The sequence below is a fragment of the Salmo salar genome, chromosome ssa12, assembly GCF_905237065.1.
Source record: "Salmo salar chromosome ssa12, Ssal_v3.1, whole genome shotgun sequence".
In the NCBI taxonomy this organism is placed as follows: domain Eukaryota; kingdom Metazoa; phylum Chordata; class Actinopteri; order Salmoniformes; family Salmonidae; genus Salmo; species Salmo salar.
The window spans coordinates 52,792,733-52,819,150 of record NC_059453.1 but is presented as its reverse complement, the minus strand read 5'-3'; the positions used below and the strand labels follow the sequence as shown (position 1 = coordinate 52,819,150).

Sequence of the window (26,418 nt, the reverse complement as noted above, 5' to 3'; positions counted from 1 at the left end):
AAATTAGAGTCCAAGATTATCATAAGACAAAAGAATAAAAAGCGTAATTGATAAAAAACACATTATCTTATGAAAATTGTTACAGTAAGTAAATACACTGAATAGTAACACACACACACACAGGTATGTTCTAGATAAGTAAGGAAGTCTGGACAGGTCAGATCAATCAGGAGAGAATATTGACCTGTTGTTCGCCTCTCTCACTCACACACCTCTTAGTCTGAGGCTGACACTTTCAATTTTCACTGACCCCTGTGAGTGTGTGTGTGTGTGTGTGTGTGTGTGTGTGTGTGTGTGTGTGTGTGTGTGTGTGTGTGTGTGTGTGTGTGTGTGTGTGTGTGTGTGTGTGTGTGTGTGTGTGTGTGTGTGTGTGTTTCATTCATGAGTGCTTTGTCAATTAACACTGTTGTGACAGCAGGGCAGGGACAGCACAAAAGCTTCGGTGATCAGACATTTTCCAGATGGCCCCTATCTGGAGCAGCACAACTTTTTTCATCAAGGGTGTCAGAGAAGGAAAGGGGATCAGGGGAAGAATACAATTCCCATCACATTGACTGGAGTCATGTAATGCACGCATTCCCGTGAGGGTACATGCAATTCCTGAGAGCCAACTTGTTCTACAATCATTAGCAGAGTGGGATAAAGGATCTCCAACTGAGGGAATTACTCTTTGCTAAATCCGGATCTGTGGGATATTACATCGCACAACTTAGAACACCTAATATCCGATAGAGATGCCACTCTCTGTGTCTCAGTCTGTAAATTGATATAGTTCTGTCCTTGAGCTGTTCTTGTCCATTAATGTTCTGTATTATGGCATGTTTCATGTTTTGTGTGGACCCCCAGAAAGAGTAGCTTCTACTTTTGCAACAGCTAATGGGGATACTAATAAAATACCAAATACCCTTAGATTGAGTGGTGTGGGATTCTATAAACACTAAGAGAGTGTATGAGACCTGTGGAGTCGTGGGGCTCGTACATTACCACCACTAAGAGAGTGTATGAGACCTGTGGAGGTGTGGGGCTCGTACATTACCACCACTAAGAGAGTGTATGAGACCTGTGGAGTCGTGGGGCTCGTACATTACCACCACTAAGAGAGTGTATGAGACCTGTGGAGGTGTGGGGCTCGTACATTACCACCACTAAGAGAGTGTATGAGACCTGTGGAGGCGTGGGGCTCGTACATTATCACCACTAAGAGAGTGTATGAGACCTGTGGAGGCGTGGGGCTCGTACATTACCACCACTAAGAGATTGTATGAGACCTGTGGAGGCGTGGGGCTCGTACATTACCACCACTAAGAGAGTGTATGAGACCTGTGGAGTTGTGGGGCTCGTACATTACCACCACTAAGAGAGTGTATGAGACCTGTGGAGGTGTGGGGCTCGTACATTACCACCACTAAGAGAGTGTATGAGACCTGTGGAGGTGTGGGGTTCGTACATTACCACCACTAAGAGAGTGTATGAGACCTGTGGAGGTGTGGGGCTCGTACATTACCACCACTAAGAGAGTGTATGAGACCTGTAGAGGCGTGGGGCTCGTACATTACCACCACTAAGAGCGTGTATGAGACCTGTGGAGGTGTGGGGCTCGTACATTACCACCACTAAGAGATTGTGCCGGCCTGGAAAAGGTGTTGGAGAGTGTGCCTGTTCTTGGTCATTCCGTAGTCTACCCATGATGCAGCTCCCAGCCTCTCTCCCCCCGAGGGCGAGGAGCTCCTGCATCACGCTGGCTTCAACCCCCTCTCTGTCGTCATAGCGATGTTCACCGTACTGACCATCGTGTTGAACTGCACGGTGATTGTGTTGTTGCTAATTAGCAAGCAGCCTTCAGAGGCTGCCTCAGATCCTGAGGATCCCCAGATCCTCAATGCCCTAGTCAACATGGCCGCAGCTGACCTGGGGACAGTGCTGACCGGTGGGATTCTGTCTGTGGTCAACAACGCTCTGGTACTTCTCCCTTGGACGGAACTGGTTGCGTCACGGAGGGATTCTCTGTGGCTCTGTTTGGTGAGTGGCTCTCAGAACCGTCTGGGACATAGAAATAGAATAAGTAGAACAGACATAGAAACGTTGACCATGGAAATTTGACTGGTATACTCATCGACATGGAAGACAATAATTCCTTTTGTACAAATACTTTCTGTAAAGTAAAACCCTATGACTGTATTTAAAATGGTCACCTTTTAAACATTCATATTTTATCATATGAGACCATGCTGATTTTGTTCATTTGAATTAGTTTCTTATAGCCATCTAGTTGAAACATTATTTTTAATCAATTAATTATTTAAATACTAAAAACAATTCTCAATGAATGAATTAAAACAAGTTCTCCAATGATTCATGTTAATCAATCAATGCAATCCTATCCAGGCAACTACATTTTGAAGTTACACTAATACACTGTTCCTTTAATTACAACAACAACAATATAATCTGATTTCCATAGAGAGGATGTTTGTGGTGTGCAAGCAACTGGGACTTACAGTATCTCCTTTCAGACCAGGAAGAGGTGATACGAATTATGGACACCTCTACCCAAAAATGATGACGTATGTCGCGCAGAGAGAGTTGAGTGGGGGACGGACGGATTCGGTTGAGTCAGTTCAGTCAGTCGTCTTAATGAGCCACTTTTTTATACCTCAGAGAGCTAGTTTATGCTCGTGGCTTGAAACTTGGTGTCCACATCACCAACAAACTATCATGGTCCAAACACACCAAGAAAATTGTGAAGAGGGCACGACAACACCTTTTTCCACTCAGGAGACTGAAAAAAATTGCCATGGGTCCCCAGACCCTCAAAAAGTTCTACAGCTGCACCATCGAGAGCATCCTGACTGGTTGCATCACCTCCTGGTATGGCAACTGCTCGGCATCCGACCGTAAAGCGCTACAGAGGATAGTGCGTACGGCCCAGTACATCACTTGTGCCAAGCTTCCTGCCATCCATGACCTATATACTAGGCGGTGTCAGAGGAAGGCTCAAATAATTGTCAAAGACTCCAGTCAACCAAGTCTCAGACTGTTCTCTGAAGCAGTACCGGAACGCCAAGTTTAAATGAATGTTCTGTATTATTAAATGAGCAATTAATGAAATGCCCACCCGGACTATTTGCATCGACACCCCTCCCCCGTTTTTACACTGCTGCTACTCGCTTTTTATTGTCTATGCACATGTATAAATTACCTCGACTAACCTATACCCCAAAAATTGACTCGGTACCGGTACCCTGGTATATAGCCTCATTATTGTTATTTTATTGTGTTACTTTTTATTTATATATTTTTGTTACTCTAGTTTATTTAGTAAATATTTTCTTAACTCTATTTTCTTAAAACTGCATTGTTGGTTAAGGGCTTGTAAGCATTTCACGGTAAGATCTACCTACACCTGTTGTATTCGGCGCATATGACAAATACAATTTGATTTGATTTGAACATAAGGGAGGAAACAGCGCAATAGCCGCTCTAACTGCGACGTGAATAGGCTTTCATCAAATGCTCGCAGTCAAACAACTAATAATACTGTGCGTCTCTGGTTCTTTTCCAGTACGAATTGAATCGGACCGAGATCCCTCTTTTTGAGTAAACCATGATGCGTTGTTTAGTGCGCTCGCGAGTGTAGATACGGTATTCACACTACAAAACAATTCGGTGTGAAAGCCCCTTAAAGGCACTCAAAGCTCATGTATACCTCGAGACAGCCCTGGAGGTGTGTCTGCCCAGACAGCATCTGTACCAGTAGCCTATAGGAAGCTCTGGGGACAGGTCGTCTGGATATGGACGGCAATACATTGGCAGAGGCAAACAAATGATCATCTTTAGCGGACAACAGTTATTGAGGTCTTGAACAGAAAAAGCTGTTTGCTTGCGATTTCGTTCATACTGGTGAACCGGCGTATGAGTTGTGTGGTTGTAATACCAACAGTCCCTTATCTCTGGTATATATTGGCATGCATCATTCAAGACTACGTTTAAATTGTGTGCAGCGTCTAAGAAAAGACTGCCTGGTTTGGCAATACTCTATCATGCCCGCAACCTGGACCTACAGGCCTGGGTAAAACATTTGCTCACAAAAATGCAAGGCGACGCAGTTGCAACTGCCTAATGTAGCTACTATAGGGCTCTATGTAAAAAAGAGAGAGACAAACACAGACACAGATAGGCTTTTTTTTCTAAGAGAAAGACAGAAAAAGAGACAGGCAGAGAGAGAAGCAGCAAGGAGGACTTCAGGAGACCAGGGGAGTCTCTCAAGTTGGATTTCATTTACCTTGAATATTGCAGCCCATTTTGTAGGCTATTAGCCAGAAAAAACCCGCTGCGTTCAACAAGTGGCTGAATTTATCCTCAAGCCGACTGCTTTTTTCCTCATTGTTGGGCTATATGATGTGTAATTTGTATATAAAGTTGATAAATATCAGCTAAATACAGTATAGATATTAGGATACAATGCATAATAAAACATTGCCTATTAGGCTATTTTTTTAGGGTGGAATGACTGCATTATTTGACATTATTTGACATTAATAATAGACTGGTTTTATGCACAACAACTTTCTATCCAAGCTGGGAGAGAGCGCGAGCGCGAGGAGGCGCATGTCGTGGGCGGCAGGTAGCCTAGTGGTTAGAGCGTTGGACTAGTAACCGAGAGGTTGCCAGATCGAATCCCTGAGCTGACAAGGTAAAAATCTGTCGTTCTGCTCCTGAACAAGGCAGTTAACCGTTGTTCCTAGCCCGTCTTTGAAAATAAAAGTTTGCTCTTAACTGTTAAATAAAGGTAAGAAAAGAAAAGCCATTCAGGTAGGGCAAGTTGTACAGTATAGTTTGTTCTAAAACACCTGTTGGTGGACATGCAAAGTTTTACATTATTGCCGCCAGCCAGCAGTCCAAATGGCACCACTGCGACACCTGTATAGCTTTGTCAGGCTTCACATAAGAAAATGACGACCTAATAGGCCTACCAATAAATAGATAGAATATTTATTGAGACACTAATCTGTAGAAGAACGACCAACGCAATACTTACCACAAACTAGACACATTCCACAGGCTCCATCTAGTGGAGATCAATGATAATTCCATTTCCCTGTCTTTATTAGCTTCTTAGGTCATGCTGATTTTTAATTTATTTTTCTATTTCACCTTTATTTAAGCACGTAGGCCAGTTGAGAACAAGTTCTCATTTACAACTGCAACCTGGCCAAGATAAAGCAAAGCAGTGCGACACAAACAACAACACGGAGTTACACATGGGATAAACAAACTTACTGTACAGTCAACACAATAGAAAATCTGTATACAGTGTGTGCAAATGAAGTAAGGAAGTAAGGCAATAAATAGGCCATAGTGGCAAAGTAATTACAATTTAGCAATTAACACTGGAGTGATAGATGTGCAAATGAGGATGTGCAAGTAGGAATACAGGTGTGCAAAAGAGAAGAAAAAAACAAAAAAACAAATATGGGGATGGGTAGGTAGTTGCAGCGATCGGTAAGCTGCTCTGACAGCCGATGCTTGAAGTTAGTGAGGAAGATAATAGTCTCCAACTTCAGTGATTTTTGCCATTTGTTCCAGTCATTGGCAGCAGAGAACTGGAAGGAAAGGCAGCCAAAGAGGTGTTGGCTTTGGGGATGACCAGTGAAATATACCTGCTGGAGCGTGTGCTACGGGTGGGTGTTGCTATTGTGACCATTGAGCTGAGATAAGGCTGGAGCTTTACCTAGCAAAGACTTATAGATGACCTGGAGCCAGTGGGTTTGGCGACGAATATGTAGCGAGGACCAGCCAACGAGAGCATACAGGTCGCAATGGTGGGTAGTATATGGGGCTGTGGTGACAAAACGGATGGCACTGTGATAGACTGGATCCAATTTGCTGAGTAGTGTTGGAGGCTATATTGTAAATGACATCGCTGAAATCGAGGATCGGCAGAATAGTTAGTTTTATGAGGGTGTGTTTGGCAGCATGAGTGAAGGAGGCTTTGTTCCGAAATAGGAAGCCGATTCTAGATTTAATTTTGGATTGGAGATGCTTAACATGAGTCTGGAAGGAGAGTTTACAGTCTAGCCAGACACCTAGGTATTTATAGTTGTCCACATATTCTAAGTCAGAACCGTCCAGAGTAGTGATGCTAGGCGGGCGGGTGCGGGCAGCAATCGGTTGAAGAGCATGCATTTAGTTTTACTAGTGTTTAAGAGCAGTTGGAGGCCACGGAAGGAGTGTTGTATGGCATTGAAGCTCGTTTGGAGGTTTGTTAACACAGTGTCCAAAGAAGGACCAGATGTGTACAGAATACGTAGAGGTATGCGTAGAGGTGATTATTTGATCCACCCGCAGCAAGAGCGACATCATTGATATATACAGAGAAAAGAGTCGGCCCGAGAATTGAACCCTGTGGCACCCCCATAGAGACTGCCAGAAGTCCGGACAACAGGCCCTCCGATTTGACACACTGAACTCTATCTGAGAAGTAGTTGGTGAACCAGGCGAGGCAGTCATTAGAGAAACCAAGGCTGTTGAGTCTGCCGATAAGAATACGGTGATTGACAGAGTCGAAAGCCCTGGCCAGGTCAATGAAGACGGCTGCACAGTACCGTTATGATATCGTTTAGGACCTGGAGCGTGGCTGAGGTGCACCCGTGACCAGCTCGGAAACCGGATTGCATAGCGGAGAAGGTACGGTGAGAAGAAGGCTGATGTCCTCTGGTAGCACAAGTGAGGGCAGTGGCTCACTGCTACCTAGTCTCATTCATATTTCCCCCACTGAATAGCTGCTGTTCAACATGCACAACTGCGTTATAAACGTTGAATAAACGCTGAAGCCATTTGATACACAACTAAATGCAAGATGGTAACAGTCAGGGATGACGGTGTTGTGTCTTGTCTAGTTTTGGAGATACCCCTGCTGTGGGCCTTCTGAGGGTGGGTCAGCGATGCAGACCACCAAAGGCACCATGGCAACCATCAACAACAGTCTCCCCCAGCTTAACACATACAGACATACAGATACATCCAACCATTGATTGCACCAGCAGCACCAATAGTGTCACTTATATGTTCTCTGACCTTAAAAAATAAGAAATATACCTAATTTGGAAGACTTAATCATACCTTAATAAGGCGATTTATATGACCGTCTTACGTTTATCATAACCAAACAAATGTACAGAGTTTGATTTTAATACTACATTCAGAATGGGGTGTGAGAGACAGAATTGACTGCATTCTATTCAAATTGACCACAACCCTGGTCTTTTGTCTATAGTAGGTTGCAGAATGTATGTCAACTGTAGAACGCATTGTTACTTTACGGTAAATGTAAAAGACGATGAAAATGGTACACAATACATTAAAATGTATGATTTCTCAAACAAAAGCACCGATAAAGGACAGTGCAGAATTTCAGTGTAAGTTTATTCAGTAATAATCATTAGAAAATAAAATATTAGCGATTCAAATGAATTCGAGGCCAAAATAAAATGGGAAAATACAAAAAAAAATGTGTTAATACAAAACCTAGAGGGTCAAAATAATGCATTTGCTACTAAGAGAAATCATGTTTACTGAATAAAAACATTACAGAGCAAATTTTTGGGACTTTCAAGTAGAGAACATTACCATGGGTCTTTCCATACATTTGTACATACTTAACATGAGCTCTTCTATTTGAATACATATTTAATAACAGTAATAGTAGTAATAGTAATCGTAATAATTATAATAATAGAATGAAAACGATTCAAAATGTTTAAATCAAAACAAGCCTTTCTCTGTAAACTGGTATATTACCATTTTTAACCCGCAAACAGAGGAACAGTGCACCTTGAAAATGTTTTATTTTTTTCTTTCATATTTCTGTCCCAGCAATGTAAGGTGAGGTGTAAATGACAAATATAGATTTCACTAAACCATACACACAGTCACAAAAAAGTACAAAATTGTCTCACCTTAATACACAAACATTTGTATAGAAAAATGAGAAATATTGGTACTATACAGTTACTTGTGCAAAGACAAACAGCTATGTGCTAATATTTAAATACCATTGGTATAGAACCAAATCATTTTCTCTATTCTTTGTTCAGGAATCCCTGACATGAGGTAAAAGTAAGTCGGTTTTATCTTTTGCTTAACACAAGTGTTTACAAAAACAATGCATATTTTCAGTTTATCAGTAATTGCTACGAATAGTACAATGTGCCTGGAATTCGCATTGGTCCTTTCACAAGATAGTTATCAACAAAAAGACCAGAACACCTTTTTTTAAACTCACAAACGATTCAAAAGAGCCCTTTCAATGTGCACACAAAGTGGAAAACCTACATTTTCACGACAGTATTCGGTTGACTGCGCACGCATTGCCAACTCACCAACTACAAATCAAACACTCACGAACTACAGATCCCACGTCTCATCACCTACCCTTCATCTGTGCTTATTCAAAATCTCCAGGGCAGCGCCTGGAAAAAAAGCTTGATCCTTTGTCGTCTAGATTTAGTCTGTTTGTGTAAAGTCATTTTGTGGTCCATCAATGTTCAACTTTCGTCAAGAGCAACAAGAGTAACGTTTTCTCGTAAAAAACGAGCCGTGGTACAAACGCTCGCTTCTCATTGGAAGGAGAAGCTCGCTGTGGGAAAGAGACTGGTTGGTTGAGAGGGAGGCTGATATGTTTTCCCCAGACGGTGCTGGACCACCACGAGGTATAGTGTACGCAGAGAGAAGCCGGAGAGAGAGACGCCGAGAGAGCGGGGTTTAGTATTGCTTAGCCTCTCTCCGGCTTAAACACATCAGACCCAATAAGACACGACAACACAACAGAAAAAGAGAACAATGGCAGAGACTGTGGAACCACCTAGACCATGATGCCTCATTATGGTCTCATCTGTCCTGTGAACATCCCTGATGAATACGTGCCTCACCAGTCAGCCACCATGCCAATCCGGTCTATCCTGGCTCACACAGCAACAACAACATGAAGGCCAAGTGATTAGGAAGATTCAGTTTGAAAGGGTCGGTGGAATTAACTGACATGAATCATATATTGAGGAAAAATCCCAATACAACCATTGAGAACGACAGAGATTCCTGTTCATCTCACTTCTTACGATCGTATCGTTTTCTTTCAGCAGCAGAAGGCATTTCAGTTGGGATAGATGAAGTGAATGAAGTTGTAGAATGAATTTCAAAATGGGTGAAGCAGCGTCCTTCCTGTGCTGTGCACCTGCACAACATATGCAAACAAATGTTTATCGTCACATCTTTATTAAGGTGGAGGAGCCTCCTTGAAGCCTAGCTAACTTCAAGTCCAACAAAGATGCTCTTAGTAAGGGGGGGGGACTTAACGTTGTGGTACTGGTACCGGCGTGGTTCGAGTAACGCATAAAGTGTTCTTTTATGCTCGCTCATAAAACAAGTAAAAAAAAACACATTTGCATATCTTGTGCAGCTGTGTTGTTACGCCAAGAACCAAACGGTTTCGCAGACAAGCCAAGGATGCATATGAGCAACAACAAAGAAAAAAGGCCAATTCATGTCAGAATATTGTACCTAATAAAATAATAAAACCAGCGAACTTCTTTCCTGGTAGCATAATAGGATTCATTACGGCGTGTATTGCTGACCTTCTTTTGAAATGGTACATCATTACAAAATATAGAACATCTCTTTACAAAGTTTTTTTTTTTTTTAAATATAATACAGTTCATTTACAGTGTATCTACTATGAAATATTAATTCTCAGGCTATTCTAAAACTAAAAACAACCTGCCTGCTAGTGCATTTATCCCAAATGCTAGTAGTCACCTCAGAAGTGTATATTTAAGCAATAAGGCACGAGGGGGTGTGGTATATGGCCAATATACCACGGCTAAGGGCTGTTCTTACGCACGATTCAACACCTGGATACCGCCCTTAGCATATTGGCCATATACCACAAACCCCAAGGTGCCCTATTGCTATTATAAACTGGTTACCAACGTAATTAGAGCAGCAAAAATACATGTTTCGTCATACCCGTGGAATACGGTCTGATATACCAAGGATGTCAGCCAATCAGCATTCAGGGCTTGAACCACTCAGTGAATAATTCTGGTTTGATGATGCTATAAATGTGACTGATATCTCCTGCATACTTAAACTGGTTCATCTTATACTAAAACATCTAAAGGGGGGGGGGGGAGATATGCCTTTCTATGCTTGCATTGAAAACTTGCATGATATGCCAAAACCTTAATAAAGTGACAAAGGGAAAGACATCTTTCATCTGATTGTCAACACCCTTAATGACCCGGTACCTCACGCCTCTGCCAATAGGTCCATCTCCTCCACTGACACTCCACGCCCCTCAATCTGCGACTGGCTCGTTGATGAGCCTGTGTCACCTCCAGACCGTGACCTATGACCTACGGGCATGGTCCACCATGTGCCAGTAGTGCCGGTCTGGGAGGGCGGAACTAACATAGTTTCCTGGCACCAGGATTGGTTCCCGGCCCTGTGACTGACAGACGTTGACGTGAACGCCCTGGCCGGCAGAGGGCGAGCGACAGAATAAGTGGGCGGGGCCGGTGTCTCTCTCTCTCTCTCTCTCCTCATAGGTACCTTTCTCTTCCATGTAAAAGGCACTTCTTTTGGTCGTAAGCCAATAGATGCATTTCTCCTTGGGTTCTCCACTGTCGGTGCTGTGGTCTATATTAAGTAGAGTACATACAGCTAGCAGTTCGCTTCTATTCGTTTATTCTCCAGCCGATGCTATAAAGTGGTGATGCAGATCATCTCGTCTGCCAGGTCCTCCTCGTACACCACTCGAAGCTCCACCTCCGGCTCCTCGTCGCTATAACTGGCCGTGGTGTCTTGGAGGTCGTAGTCCCGCTCGCTCATGACGGGGTACACGTTGACCCCGTTAGCCGCCGGCGCCACGCCGGCGCTCAGCAGTTGGCTGGCCGCGCTCTCCATCTCGTCGATGGTCATCTCGCACGCGTCCGCTATCTCGTGCTTGGTGGCGGCCACGAACTTTGGATCCATGGCGTATCTCCCGAGGCCCTCTGATATCAACACCTGCCCGGCGACAGGAGAAAACAGACCACATTGTGTTACTGTTCATAGCGATAAAAAGACTGTTTGCGTATCTGAAATGTAATGAGTTCAAGTGTTCAAACCATCCACACCCGGCTAGCTGTAATATACTGTACTCACTAACGTGGAAGCCTCCTAATGACTTCCATATATATCGTCTAACAGCACATTTCCCTACACTAAAGGTCAATTCCATTCAATTTCTAGCAATTACGTTTTCATTACAAGTTCACTTCCTGACTTGAACGAATTGACATTTTACATGACTCCAGCCCCGGTCCCGTACGCTTGTCCACTGGTTCAAGCCTGAAGGGCACCGACCCACCCTCCTCTATCCTGCCCTGGACTCACCGCCTCCACCAAGCTGGTGGCGCTCTTCTGATGGCGGTACTCCGGGGCCACCTGGAGGTGGACGGGGGAATAGATCCTCTGGGAGTACTCTGGGTCGTCTGTGTACCAAGAGCTCTTCCTCAGAGGCGCCAGGCTGCTGACGGCACTCTCCCCGAAGAGAAGAGGAGATTCGCACGCTCTTAGAGGAAAACGGAGGGCCAATGATGAGGAGGAAGCAGGGGACAGTGTGACTCAGTGTAAGACTCAATGTTCAATATCAGAGCGCTAGACAACTTCCTAGTGACAAAATAATAATAGCGAGACATGCAGCGCGGCTCCTGCAACCCCTCCAAACGTAAACGCATTACCCATCAACCCTTACCCTTCCTCCAAGAAGAACAGATCTCAGAATAAAACTCACACGTTACAGTCACACATTACATTTCTGTCATTTACTAAAACAAAATGTGTGTCGGCATGTATCCTTCATCGGGGTTGTTCAGACAGAACAGCAGAGTTTTTGTATACCTGCGTCCGGGGTGATCCACCCGGATGAGGGGCGTGTAGTAGGGCGACTGCTCCTTACTGGCCGGAGTGGCGGGGGGAGTGGTCCAGGAGCGGGTGGAGCGGGAGGGGGAGAGATGGTGGGCTCTGCTGGAGTCCAGCCCTGCAACAGCCATCACCTGGAGAGGGAGACCAGGAACACACACAATGGTCTAACAACACACACACACACACACAATGGTCTAACAACACACAAACTGGTCTAACAACACACAAACTGGTCTAACAACACACAAACTGGTCTAACAACACACACAATGGTCTAACAACACACACAATGGTCTAACAACACACAAACTGGTCTAACAACACACACAATGGTCTAACAACACACAAACTGGTCTAACAACACACACACACACACACACACACACACACACACACACACACACACACTGGTCTAACAACACACACACACACAAACTGGTCTAACAACACACACACACAAACTGGTCTAACAACACACACACAGTGGTCTAACAACACACACACTGGTCTAACAACACACACACACACACACACACACTGGTCTAAAAGCCCTGGTAGAGGACTGCACTGGTAAATCAATTCATGCAACATGGAGCACTGGTAGTGTGTGTGCTATATGGTGCTGCAGATGCAGAGCTGTCTGCTGGTGTGTGTGTTACCTGCTGGTACATCCCATGCAGTGGTAGAGCAGTGTGTGTGTGTGTTACCTGGTGCTGCATTAGGTGCAGTGGTAGAGCAGTGTGTGTGTGTGTTACCTGGTGCTGCATTAGGTGCAGTGGTAGAGCAGTGCGTTGGTGTGGCAGCTCGTCCTGACTGCCTTGCCTTCTCAGACACTCAAAGTTGAAGGAGGGCCTCCTGTGACCTGAACGAGTGACGGGCGGACAGGACAGGAGGGTGAAACTAGTGAAATTAAACTACTCATGCAGGAAACAACGACTACATGCAACTGAAGGGCATCAACACACATTCACAAACAAATCACTGTCACGAAGGGCTCTTTAAAATCGGAGAAAACCAAGTCAGTTTAAAAAGAAACTGTGTGAATAGCTGTCGAAGATTAGCTTCTATCTGACCTTAGTAACAGTTTATTTGTAGACAAGCGTCAGAAGCATGCTGGACAGAGAGAAGGGATGTTACCTTGGGGCGTGGCAGGAAGCATCCGTCTCTTAGGCGACCTCCGTCCGTCTTGGTAGAGGGGTTGCTCGTCGTCGTTGTAGTAACTGTTGGGGTGATGGTAGCCTCTCGGCGTCTCGTACTCCGTGTCACTGTTCTGGTACCTGTCCATGTGTTCCATATAGGACCTCCTGGAAGGATAGGGTGCTGGGAGATGAACTAGCTACTTGAATTCTATTTTAATATGCTCGGGGGCCGCATCTGGCTCGGTGGCCGCTAGTTTGAGACCCCCCTGCTCTAGCAGAAAGGAACACATCGTGAGGTACGGTATATACAATATATAGGATAGATTTATTTCTCTGAGGTCGTAAGGGTGGAGTGTCGGTTACTTTACCTGTCTCCTGACAACATGCTGTCATCCTCGTACAACTCCTCCCCGCTGTAGTACTCTCCTGAGTACCTGTCATCATCAAACTCCTCCCGCCGGATGGTGGGAAGGCGGGCGTCTCCCCGGTGGGACCTGGAGGGAGGGGGTAAGGGGTCAGGGTTCAGAGATCAGAGGGGGGGTGGTGGGCAGTGGAGGCTGGTGTCACTTTAAAAATCGGAGGACAGGCTCATTGGAATGGAATGAATAGAACGGTACCGAAGGAATAGGTACCGTTTCCAGCCATTACTATGAGCGATCCTCCCTTTACCAGCCTCCACTGGTGAGGCTGGACTGTGGGAGTTGTGGGGGAACAGGGCCATGCACTGCCATGCAGATGCAAACCTCCAGCCTCCAGGGGGCAGCGATGCAAAAGAACTAGCGTCCTCCTCATCCACCACCACAGCCTCATCAAGACAACAGGGACATGGACAGTAGAACCAGCGGACGATGCATACAGTACCAAAGAGCAACACTCAACGTTCACTTAACACTTCTTTTGTCGTTCAAAGGAAAACCACGGTTGCCTGTAATACGATTGTTTGAGAAGTCTTCAATCAGATGTATCAAAACTTACATCCCCTTATCATCCCCCATCTCACCCGTGGGATAGCTCACCCAAATTACAAAATGACCTATTGGTTTCCTTACCCTGCAAGCAGTCTATGGACAAGGGAAAACAACAATCCATGTTCTGGTTTTGTCCGTACACTTAGAAAAAAGGGTTCCAAAAGGGTTATTCAGCTGTCCCCATAGGAGAACCCTTTTAGGCTCCAGGTAGCTCTTTTTGGTTCCAGGTAGAACTCTTTTGGGTTCCAGGTAGAACCCTCTGTGGAAAGGGTTCTACATAGAACCCAAAAGGGTCCTACCTGGAACCAAAAAAGGGTTATTCAAAGGGTTCTCCCATGGGGACAGCCGAAGAACACATTTTGGTTCTAGATAGCACCTTTTTTTTAAAGAGTGCTTGCAGGATAAGGAAACCAATATTTCATTTTGTAATTTTGACATTTCTGAGGGCCTTTATAGAGCTCCTGGTCGTTGCTGGCCTCAGGAAGTAGTTAGGGTTTAAGGGGAGCAAGGTAAGTTTCCATTCATATCCATGTGGTTTGAGCACCCAAGTTCCTCCTTCAAGGCAAAAGCACTTCACTTCACCTCTCTTAGCAGTGCCCTCCTTCCTAGCAGACACATGCATACAGCAAGATTGGTCTAGGCGCTAGGCAGTGTGCTGGCCAATCAGGCTTTTCCCTTCTCTTCATTAAACATCAGACTACAAGGACAAGGGATACTACTCCACAGATAGGTGGTGGTGCAGAGACAGGGAGATGGGATGACTGGCCAGCACTAATTTAGCAGGGATTAGGGTTGCAAAATTCCCAGTAACTTTCCCAAATCTCCCAGTTTTTCCAGAAATCCTGATTGGAGGATTCCCAGAATCCGGATTTCTGGAAAACCTGGGAATTGTGGGAAAGTTACCGAAATATTGCAACCCTAATAGGGATGCAGATAGTCACTTACTGGCCCCATAAAACATAATTGAAATGAAAAGTCCCCCCTTGTAGTGGCGAACACATACTGCTCTAAACATACCTAGGAAAGTAACATACCTAACATAGGTCTCATAGTAGCGCCTTTCGTCCAAGAAAGCAGAGAGATGGTTGAGAGAAAGCATTTTGGTTAGGTAGGAGAAAGGGAGGAGAGAACAGAGGGGAAAAGGAACCCCATGAGTGGCATATATTTATCGTACAGTATATGAAGCATATACATGCATTCCTATATATGTACAAGTGAAGAAAGAAGACAGAGGGGTGACTTTGTACCAGTGTTGGGGGGCAGTTACATTTCAATTACAGGTAGTTCAGGAAATCATTTCCTGAATCCATAAGACTTGAAATGGACTTTCATCCCAACCCTGGGGTGCTCCAGAGAGATGTATTGACTGCTTGTGGGATGGGTTACCTGAATAAATATGAAGTGTGCTGTTGGTCAGTTATATGGAATGAGGATGCTGATAAGCATGTGATTGGTCAGTTTAAGGGAGGGTCTGAGAGGGTATGTGCTATAGGTCAGCGACAAGGGGAAGGTCTGATAAGGAGAGGCTAGGTCCTGCCTCTGGCAAATCTTTAATGACAGGTACACAGAATGGCCTTATGGCTAATGGTAGCTGCATGCTAACTCTCCATGCTAACTAATATCCCAGATTTGTTATATTGTACAAAAACCCATTGTGGTGACATCATCATACACATTGAGATGTCCCTCGTAGTCCCTCGTATGACTACGAGGGACTACGAGAGTCACTCAGGTGAATTGACAAGGGACAGAAGAGTTTAAAGGTTAGACATTATAGCTTCTAAATAGTGTGGCATTTGAAGTTTACACGACGCTTCAAGCCACAGACGTTTCCCCATTTTCTCTTACTCTAACTAAATCAATCCCATTCAACAACACATGACGCGTCACCCATTTCATTTCTCGGACAGAGAAAGAGATAGGTGGATGATCAGCGTGTGGTCACCTTTGTCCTTGCGGCGTGCCACGAGGTGGTGGCTTGTCGAAGTCGGTGTAGTAGAGGCCACCGCGGTGTCCCGGGTAACCGTTGGCGGGGGTGGAGTGTACTCATAGTAACGGTGGTGGTGTCCTCCTCCGTTGGGCAGACTGGACACGTTGGCGTTGTTCAGGTTGACGTTGGTGGACTTAGGCGACTTGCCGTATGAGGAGTTGTGGTGGTGGTGGTGGTGGTGATTGGGGTGCGGGTGGGACATGACGTTGGCCCGGCAGAGACGCCCCACCGGCTGCTCCATGTGGGCATAGTGCGGAGGCGGCTGCACCTGCAGGGGCCGCTGGGTGGCGTTGGTCTGTTGCCCTGGCGAGCACCGGTGGTGGTCCCCGTTCACATGGTTGATGTGGTTACCGAACAGGCCTCCATTGCGCTGTGGAGGAAACCTCAGGGTCAAACGGTCGGGGACTACTTTCTGTTCAACACAGAGGATGAATACACAACGCTAGTGAGGTGCAAACTGGGTTGACTTGTTGTGGTTGGTGATTTGTTTTCCTTTCAGAAATCATCGTATGGGCAGAAAATAAATTCAAAAGCTTGTTCGTGATATATGCGGGATGAAGGCACTATAATTCCTTTTTTCTGAACTGAAAAAAAGAAAAACAGAAGAACTGCAAATGGTTTACTTCCTCTGAGAGGAACATAGTACAAGGTCCTGTCCCTGCACCTACAGGTTTGATCCATGCAACTTGTACGTCCAGTCCACCTTGGTGACTAATTGAGTTTATAGCTTTGTGATTTTGCTCGGTAAATGGAAAGTGCCATACAAATCAAATCTAATGTTATTACTAGTGTGTGTATATCTGTGCGTGCCGTGTACGGTATCTACCTCCATTAAGGACATTGATGTGAGGCATAATACACTACCATTACCATTACCCCAATATTCCATTTACCCAAACCAGCCCATTCCAGCAAGACAAAATACATATGCGTGCCATACCCCCCGCCCCCCCCAGGCAGATAAATTGAATAAGTTACCCTATAAATCTCCTCGTCCTCCTCTGGAATAAAGTCTACTAGCTCCTCATCTTGCAGGTCACATGATATCGCTCGTCGGATTTCGGGCCCAATATCATGTAGCGTGCGAAGGCCAGCCTGTAACCATGACAATAGAGGGAGGGGCTAAGGGCTGGTAGGAAGGTTCTCTTTCAGGCAAAGAGGCTCTTCACACACACACACACACACACACACACACACACACACACACACACACACACACACACCCCTGCCCTTTGCTGGCTCTCACGCAAAACCTGACGTCTACAGACACCCATACTGGACAGAGCTAGACAGACTGAGAGATGAGAACATTTATAAGAGACAAACAAATGTGCTCCCCCTGAATATGCCTCGTCGTTAGTGTGTCTCCCATGACATCACATTATCCTGAGTGTGTGGTTAAGTGGGAAATGTCAGATACACCCTTTTGTCTACGCGGACTACTACAGCTAGTTACAATAGGCACATACTATAGTTTACTTCCTACAGGACCCGTTTCAATGAGGACAACACATAGCTAGGAATATGAGGGGCATTAGATAGAGAGGACTACCTGAATGATAAAACCTCACGGCTCGAAGCTAACGGTGATGGAAACAGAAGTAAGCCGCTTTGAGTGTGACCTTCATGAGTTGATGGGTGAGATACATGTTAAAACGCTGGATGACGATAACGAGTGGACAGAGACGACCTGTGCGTCCCAAATGGCACCCTACTCCCTGCACATCACACTACTTCTGACCAGAGCCCGATGGGCCCTGTTCAAAAGTGGTGCCCTATATAGTGAATAGGGAATCATTTGAAACGCAAGCCAAAAATACATGCAACACTGAGACAGAGAGGTCTCCGAAAGAGACATACATTGGTAAACACAAACAAGATCATCGTGCACACCAATAGTTCTGATCATGAATGTCCTGCTGAATCATGAATCACATTAGCACACTTGGTGGTATTCCACGCACTAAAAAAAATGCAAGCAGATTCTCACACACGTTTCGTCACACATATATTCTCTCAACAGTCATGTTGACCCAATCGCTCAAACACGCACGCGCGCGCTAGGGCTGTGAACGTCTTGGAATTTTGGGGGTTACGTAATTGGCCAGGTTACCCGACATAACCGTTGGGTTGGGGGGTCCCCTTCTACTTTTCTGAACAATTCGCAGAACGTCACCAACGCTGCAGCAGCGGTTATTCTCAGTGGCGATATGTTGTTCAAATTGCCTATAGCGGATGAAGTAATGAGAGAAAAATAGTACTGGAAAAATAATATTCGAAAATATTAGAATATAGGCTACGCATCCTATAGGATGAATTACGAAAGGAGCTTGGCTACAGTAGCCTACGTTCAATTCAGTCGCACCCCATTTAATAAGGGAGGAAACGCAAAACTGGCACCTGTCCTCATTCCTCGCACATTTACTAAAAAAACTAATAGGCCGAGGCCTATTTGCTTGCTGAATCGCATGCGAAAAGAATATAAAATCGATAAATAAATAATTAACGTGTTCTGACAGGACGATATTTCGCAATTGGTGTGAACGGCGTCATAAACAAGACATTTCCTTGATTTTTACTTCCTAATTATTCAGACAAAAATAGAATGAGAAAGGCCTTTACTGAAAATAGGCATTTAACAAGATTAAATCATGACAGGTGTGTTTGATTCTTTTTTAAAGAGATAAGAGTCCAGACAGGCTACTTTAGGAATCTTTCTGAATGGACATATACTGAAAGGCCTTTAGAGAGAATCAGTGAACTCACACGGCACACCCCAGTAAAAAGGACCCGTCAATCAAAGCCACCAGCGTATGTCAGATACAAGAGCAAATATTTCTCCTTTCCTTAAAACGTATAAAAAACCTAGGCCTACTTTAGGCTTTCCAAATGTCGACTATAAGATAATGAATTGTCAAGGAAAGTATGAAGGGGAGAGAGACAGCTATGCGATTGTATAAAGATGAAATTGACAATCATTCATTTATAAACAAATACAAGCAACATGCCCATAGCCTAGTTATCAGCTTTGATTAGTCTATAAATTAAGAAAAGATTCCATATCAAATTACACCATGCCAGGTTGGATTGGATTGGCGCATTGTCCATTTGACAGAACATGAGCGCATTATAGGCCTCAGAGACAGAACAACCTTGTCGACCGCTGTTGAATAATTCACGAATAGTCAGACACATCCAGCCTTTTTTTAAAGACCGATTTATTTATATACTAGCAAGCAATGAAAACGTGCATTGTATAAATCCATACATCAAATATGTTTTATTTTTACTTAAGTGGCGTAGCCTATAAAGCTTCTAATCCCCGCTCATTTAGCGGATTAGCTGGTTTAGCTGGTTGACCGTCAAACGACAGCTGGTTGACCATCAAACGACAGCTGGTTGACCATCAAACGACAGCTGGTTGACCATCAAACGATAGCTGGTTGACCATCAAACGACAGCTGGTTGACCATCAAACGACAGTTTAATAGACAGACTAAGTTAGCAAAACAATTGCTTATAATCATTAGTAAACACTCCCGCTATTAGGTCAAGTTTATCTACATGAAAATAAAGTTAATCAAAGTAAAAATCTATTTAAAAAAAAAATGAATGTAGGCCTATTAAAACGGTTTTGAAGTTAATTTTATTTTCATGGCAGTCTTCATCCATAACCATCAGTTACATGGTTATTAAATTACCGCCACAGCCCTAGCACACATACATGCACAGACAGACAGACAGAACAGACAGACAGACAGACAGACAGACAGACAGACAGACAGACAGACAGACAGACAGACAGACAGACAGACAGACAGACAGACAGACAGACAGACAGACAGACAGACAGACAGACACTCACCTGTAGAGCGATGGCTGTGTTGTTCTGGGAGGCGTGCACCCCCACCAGGCCCTCCTCTTTACGTTTCTTGAATTTCCTAAAGTAGTCCTGTATCAGGAAGGTGGCATAGAACTTCCCCACGGTTACCTCATCATCTAGGTGAACAGACCACACAAACGCTTCCTGTGTCAGACAGCAGGTCACTGCACAGCATCCTGGGAGATTGAGCCTGCCCATGTCCCTGCCCCACTCCCTGACCATACCCCTCAAAATACCGGACCCTAACCAAAATGATAACCTATAATAACACTATGATGAGGCACTATATTCCTTAGATCACTATACTGTATTGGACTATCATGCACTATACTGCACCGGTAAATAAACTGGCACAGTGCCTTCTGGAAGTATTCTTTTAAAAGTTGGTTGTTGATCAGTGCTAGATAGAACTTTTCAAGTCTTGCCATAGATTTCCAAGACAATTTAAGTCAAAACTGTAACTAGGCCACTCGGAAACAATCAATGTCATCTTGGTAAGCAACTCCAGCGTATATTTGACCTTGTGTTTCAGGTTATTGTCCTGCTGAAATATGAATTTGTCTCCCAGTGCCTGTTGGAAAGCACACTGAACCAGGTTTTCCTCTAGGATTTTGCCTGTGCTCAGCTCTAATCCATTTATTTTTATCCTAAAAAAAATCCCTAGTTCTTGCCGATGACAAGGATACCCACAACATGATGCAGCCACCACCATGCTGTGAAGAGTGGTACTTAGTGATGTGTTGTGTTGGATTTTCCCCAAACATAACACTTTGTATTCAGGACATAAAGTTGATTGCTTTGCCACATTTTTGCAGTTTTACTTTAGTGCCTTTTTGCAAACAGGACACATGTTTTGGAATATTTGTGTTCTGTACAGGCTTCCTTCTTTTTACTCTGTCAATTAGGTTAGTATTGTGGAGCAACTCCATTGTTATTGATCCATCCTGTTTTCTCCAATCACAGTCATTCAACTCTGTAACTGTTTTAAAGTCACCATTGGCCTCATGGTGAAATCTCTGAGCAGTTTCCTTCCTCTCCAGCAACTGAGTTAGGCAGGACACCTGTATCTTTGTAGTGACTGGGTGTATTGATACACCATACAAAGTGTAATTAATAACTTTACCATGCTCAAAGGGATATTCAATGTCTGCTTTTTTTTTTACCCATCTAGCCAATAGGTGCCCTTCTTTGCAAGGCATTGGAAAACCTCCTTGGTCTTTGTGGTTGAATCTGTATTGGAAATTCACTGCTCGGCTGAGGGACCTTACAGATAATTGTATATATGTAGGGTATAGAGATGAGGTAGTCATTCAAAAATCATGTTGAACACTATTATTGCACACAGAGTCTACGCAAATTATTATGTGACTTGTTAAGCATTTTTACTCCGGAACTTATTTCGGCTTAACATAACAAAGGATTTGTCTCAAGACATTTCAGCTTTTCATTTTTCCTTATTTTGTTAACATTTCTAAAAACATAATTGTGTGTAGGCCAGTGACACAACATCTAAATTGAATCCATGTTAAATTCAGGCTGTAACACAACAAAACGTGGAAAGGTGAAAGGTGTGAATACTTTCGGAAGGCACTGTATATCATATTAGCTGTCATTCCACCAATTTGGTGCCTTTGAGAAGTGTAACTTGGTAAAACAAACTAAAAAACTTTTGGTTTCACCTAATTTTAACATTCTGTCATAAAAAGCACACCCATATGGATGGTGTATATACTATACCTCAAGATGCATCACATGGATGGCCAATCCTCTCTGTAGGTCAAAGACCACCATCACTCAATAATAACTCTATTATTTAATCTAGATCCTCAACTACATCTTTCAGTCCTGGGGACATAGTTTGGAGAGAAGAGGCAACACAAGTTCCATGCCACCACCCTAAAACAGAACTGGTATACCTCACAGGTACACCTCAAATAGAACTAAACCCGAAACCGTAGCTGAACTATGGTTCGATACTAGTTAGATTCTGGGCATCCCATAGAGATCCCATAATCCCTTTGAATTATAGGATCTCTATTGGGCCTCCTGACCACTTCTGAACTATCACTTGTATCAATAATCTCCTGTCCAATCTAGGTAGGCAGCCAGAGGAGAGAGAGGGCAGACAGGCCACAGGCAGGGTCACAGAGGGACAGGACCCTTACAGCCCATTGGTTCAAACATCTAAGATCCTTTTAAAGACTGCAGGTTTAAATAGCACACATTTATAGTGACTATTATGAGATTATGGCATTTCATTTAGACCAGAATTAATGCTCTAAGCTATTTTTTTGTTATTTGGTGTTGTAATTTTACCCAATTTTTCACCCCAACTTCGTGATATCTAATTGGTGACTACGACCTTGTCTCATCACAGCAACTCTCCATCAGGCTCTGGAGAGGCTAAGATCCAGACATGAGTCCTGCGAAACATGACCCGCCAAGCCTACACTGCTTCTTAACACACTGCTCAATCAACCTGGAAGTCAGCCGAGCCAATGCCTCGGAGGAAACACTGTTTGACTGACGACCGGAGTCAGCTTGCGGGCTCCCGGCCCGCCACAAGGAGCCGCTAGAGCACAACGAGCCAAGGAAAACCCCCGGCCAAACCTAACCTGCTTGGGCTAATTGAGGGCCTTCCCTACGGGGCTCCCGGTCACAGCTGGCCGTGACACTGGGTTCGAACCCCAGGCTGTAGTGGCGCCTCAGCACTCGGCAGGCCTAAGCTGTTTTTGTCATGTCGACCTATGAAACGGCTAAAAAAAAGAGCCAGCCAGAGGAATGTAGTCAAACAGTTGAGATCCACTCCAGCAGAGGGATTCGGGCTGTTAAGGAACCCAACCCAATACACAGTTCGACTCTACTGAGCACATGCAAGCAAGCAGAACTAGGCATACGCGCGAGTAGGCTAGTGCTGGTGTGGATTTGTGTGCGAGCGCGTGGAGCAACGTGAAAAAGGGTGTAGACGGCAGATGTTTGCGAGTATACGAACGCGTGCATTTACAGTGCAGTATGCGTGCGCGTGAGAGAGAATGATTCTGAAGCAGGGGTCACTTTTAAACAAGCATGTCGGGGACAGAGATCGGAGAGGAGAGGCAACACTAGTTCCATGCCACCACCCTAAAACAGAACTGCTTCAGAATATTCTGAAGTTCTTAACAGTCGTTTTTTTGGGGGGGGGTTGATAGACACAGATATAGAGAGAAGGAACTGAAGCTGTTGGAAAAGCTCGAGCGGAGCGAGAGACATAAGGAGAGCGAGAGAGAGAGAGAGAGAGGGAGAGAAAGAGAGTTTAGTAGGAGAGATACAGCATGCACTGAGAGACAGTCAGTGGTCTACCACTATGAGGCCATGCAAGCCCAAAGCCTGGCGCACAGTCACAGCCAGAGCCACAGTCAAAGTCACAGTCACCCTGGAATCTCCAGTGGTATCTAGAACAGGTGGAAGAAGTGTAGATAAACAACCCCCCCCCATGCACACAGATCAAAAACACACTGCGGAGAACACGGGAGCAGAAAACAGCAGGACAAGGCTGAAATCATGAGTTCGAGAGTGTTTGTGAGGGTGAGCGAGTGTGTGTAGGCTATTCGTGTGTGAGAGAGGGACATTGTTGATATTTGAGAGTTCATACTTGTAGATGTATGTAAGTGGGAAGGTGGAACGTGTGTGTAATATGTGATATTATGTGATGCTGCGCTGGAATGTGTGTATGTGTGTATTGCTACCGGGATCTCAGGTGTGTGTTTGTGTGTGTAATGCCGGGGATGTTATTTCTACTGAGATGTATTGCTGTAGCAGCCTGGGGGGGGGTGATATAACTGACCACCAGCAGGGGGCACCACTTGATCCAGCAGTTTCATGCTGGTCCTCTTCCAGATCTTCTTGATGACGGCTCTCAGCTCCTCGTTGGCCTGCTCCAGATTACCTACAGCACGGGTAAACACCACACACGGCCTATCACTATCAACACAAACTATACAGCTGGTGCTGTTGTGGTGTGTGTGTGTGTGTCTCCTACCGTCTGTTTTGATCTTCAGGGCGGTGCGTACTAACGCAAACAGCGTCGCATTGAACATGACGGTGCCGTCGCTGTTTAGAGGCATGTTCATGGCCACCAGTCTCTGAGAAGGAAAGAGGAGGGTTACTATACGTATGCTGTGTATAGGGTTGAACACATGGCAGATCAATTAGAGGGAGAGAAAGAGATACAGAGACAAAGTGAGAGGGAGAAAGAGAGATAGCAGAGAGAGAAAGAGAGAGAGAGAGAGAGAGAGAGAGAGAGAGATGGCATAGAGAGAGATGGCATAGAGAGAAAGATAGAGAGAGAGAGAGAGAGATAGATGGCATAGAGAGAGATGGCATAGAGAGAAAGAGAGAGAGAGAGAGAGAGAGATAGATGGCATAGAGAGAGATGGCATAGAGAGAAAGATAGCAGAGAGAGAGAAAGAGAAATAGCAGAGAGACGGTTACCTTGCAGGCCACTCTATGAGGGCAGAGTTTGCCGAAGCCCAGTGGAGGCTGGATGCGTCGGAGCAGAGTGACCACGTCCAGATGTTTGATCCTGCCCCTGTGTGTGTGAGTGTGAGAGAGAGAGAGACAGCACTCTGATAAAAATACACTCAATATATCCACTCAATATATCCACTCAAAATACCAGGGATGTTCAGTTCTGGACCTACTGGCCGAAACACTTCTGGTTTTGGTGTCTACCTGGTAGTTAATTGCACTCACCTGGTGTCCCAGGTCTGAAACAGTCCAGGTCTGAAACAGTCCAGGTCTGAAACAGTCCAGGTCTGAAACAGTCCAGGTCTGAAACAGTCCAGGTCTGAAACAGTCCAGGTCTGAAACAGTCCAGGTCTGAAACAGTCCCTGCTTAAAAGGAGAGGATGAAAACCAGAAGCGTTCCGGCCCTCCGGGACCGACATTGAACAGTCCTGAAATACACACACACACACACACACACACACACACACACACACACACACACACACACACACACACACACACACACACACACACACACACACACACACACACACACACACACACACTTACTTGGCCTCTGGGTCGTACTCAGACCAGATCCTCTTGAACTCGTCCAAGTGGTGAGGACCCAGGATGGACCAATCGCGAGTAAGGTAGTCAAAGTTGTCCATGATGACAGCCACAAACAAATTGATAATCTAGCGCAACAGAACCAACAGAATCAGAACAGGATTGCGACGGACTGTGTCTACATCCGCACTCTGTGTGAGCGTACGTGTGGAAATGTACGTGTATGTGTGTGTATGTGTGTGTATGTATGCTGCGTGGATATGTATTCCGTGTTTGTTTGTGTGTGTGTGTGTATATAAGTGTGTATAAAGTATATGCTGTGTGTATAAGTGTGTATAAAGTATATGCTGTGTGTATAAGTGTGTATAAAGTATATGCTGTGTGTATAAGTGTGTATAAAGTATATGCTGTGTGTATAAGTGTGTATAAAGTATATGCTGTGTGTATAAGTGTGTATAAAGTATATGCTGTGTGTATAAGTGTGTATAAAGTATATGCTGTGTGTATAAGTGTGTATAAAGTATATGCTGTGTGTATAAGTGTGTATAAAGTATATGCTGTGTGTATAAGTGTGTATAAAGTATATGCTGTGTGTATAAGTGTGTATAAAGTATATGCTGTGTGTATAAGTGTGTATAAAGTATATGCTGTGTGTATAAGTGTGTATAAAGTATATGCTGTGTGTATAAGTGTATTTATGTACCAGGAAGGCACAGAGCATGTAGAAGCTGATGAAGTAGATGTAGGCGAAGCTGGCTCCACAGGTCATCTCCTCCCCGGGGTTGTAGTCCGACTCTGGGTCACACAGCTTTCCCGAAATACACGCCAACATGATCTCCTGCCACGCCTCGCCCGTGGCACACCTGGGACAGAAACTTCTCGTCAGATACCTCAGCGTAACCTTTAAGACAACCTACTCCCAACCACGTTACGGCATCCACATATCTCCTCGCCTCGCTACTCCTGGGACGAAAACGTGACTCGTCACGTCGAATAAGTCAGCATAACCGTAACCTATCCATAACCTTTTCACAACCACATCTCCTGATGAAGGCCTAATGACCAAAATGATGTTAATAAAGTACATTGATGACAGATTCTCTTTTACCTTTAGCTGGACATGTTCTAATCGCTACATATCCTACCTACAACGTCTGCGTGAACTCTGACCCTGTGACCCCTCGCCTCCCCCGACCCCGACAGACCTGAAGAGCAGCAACACGGCCTGAGGGAAGGTCTGGAAGTTGTTGTTCCGGTTGATGTGGGTGCCGTCCACCATGGCTATCTTCCCAAACACCTGAAACAAACAGTATAGATAGACAAGGACAAGGGTTCGTTTACATACTGCGTGAAGAATAGGGCTGCGTTCAGAAGGGCATGCAATGGAGACCGTTTTTTAAACCTTTTGCAAAATAAACT

General features: G+C 44.7%; 1 protein-coding gene across 1 annotated transcript in view; it reads right to left on the bottom strand.

Moving 5' to 3' along the window:
- Window positions 1–7,399: 7,399 nt before the first annotated feature.
- LOC106565299 (voltage-dependent L-type calcium channel subunit alpha-1D) overlaps window positions 7,400–26,418 on the bottom strand; it is a 133,870-nt gene continuing 114,851 nt past the window's right edge. The window contains 17 exon segments of the mRNA XM_045692034.1: window positions 7,400–11,064; window positions 11,434–11,611; window positions 11,941–12,095; window positions 12,720–12,826; window positions 13,102–13,268; window positions 13,472–13,597; window positions 15,106–15,129; window positions 16,017–16,111; window positions 16,114–16,431; window positions 17,040–17,156; window positions 19,927–20,060; window positions 23,768–23,869; window positions 23,963–24,065; window positions 24,415–24,511; window positions 25,000–25,127; window positions 25,703–25,862; window positions 26,205–26,296. Coding sequence (XP_045547990.1) covers window positions 10,759–11,064; window positions 11,434–11,611; window positions 11,941–12,095; window positions 12,720–12,826; window positions 13,102–13,268; window positions 13,472–13,597; window positions 15,106–15,129; window positions 16,017–16,111; window positions 16,114–16,431; window positions 17,040–17,156; window positions 19,927–20,060; window positions 23,768–23,869; window positions 23,963–24,065; window positions 24,415–24,511; window positions 25,000–25,127; window positions 25,703–25,862; window positions 26,205–26,296 — 2,409 coding nt within the window. The 3' untranslated portion in view covers window positions 7,400–10,758.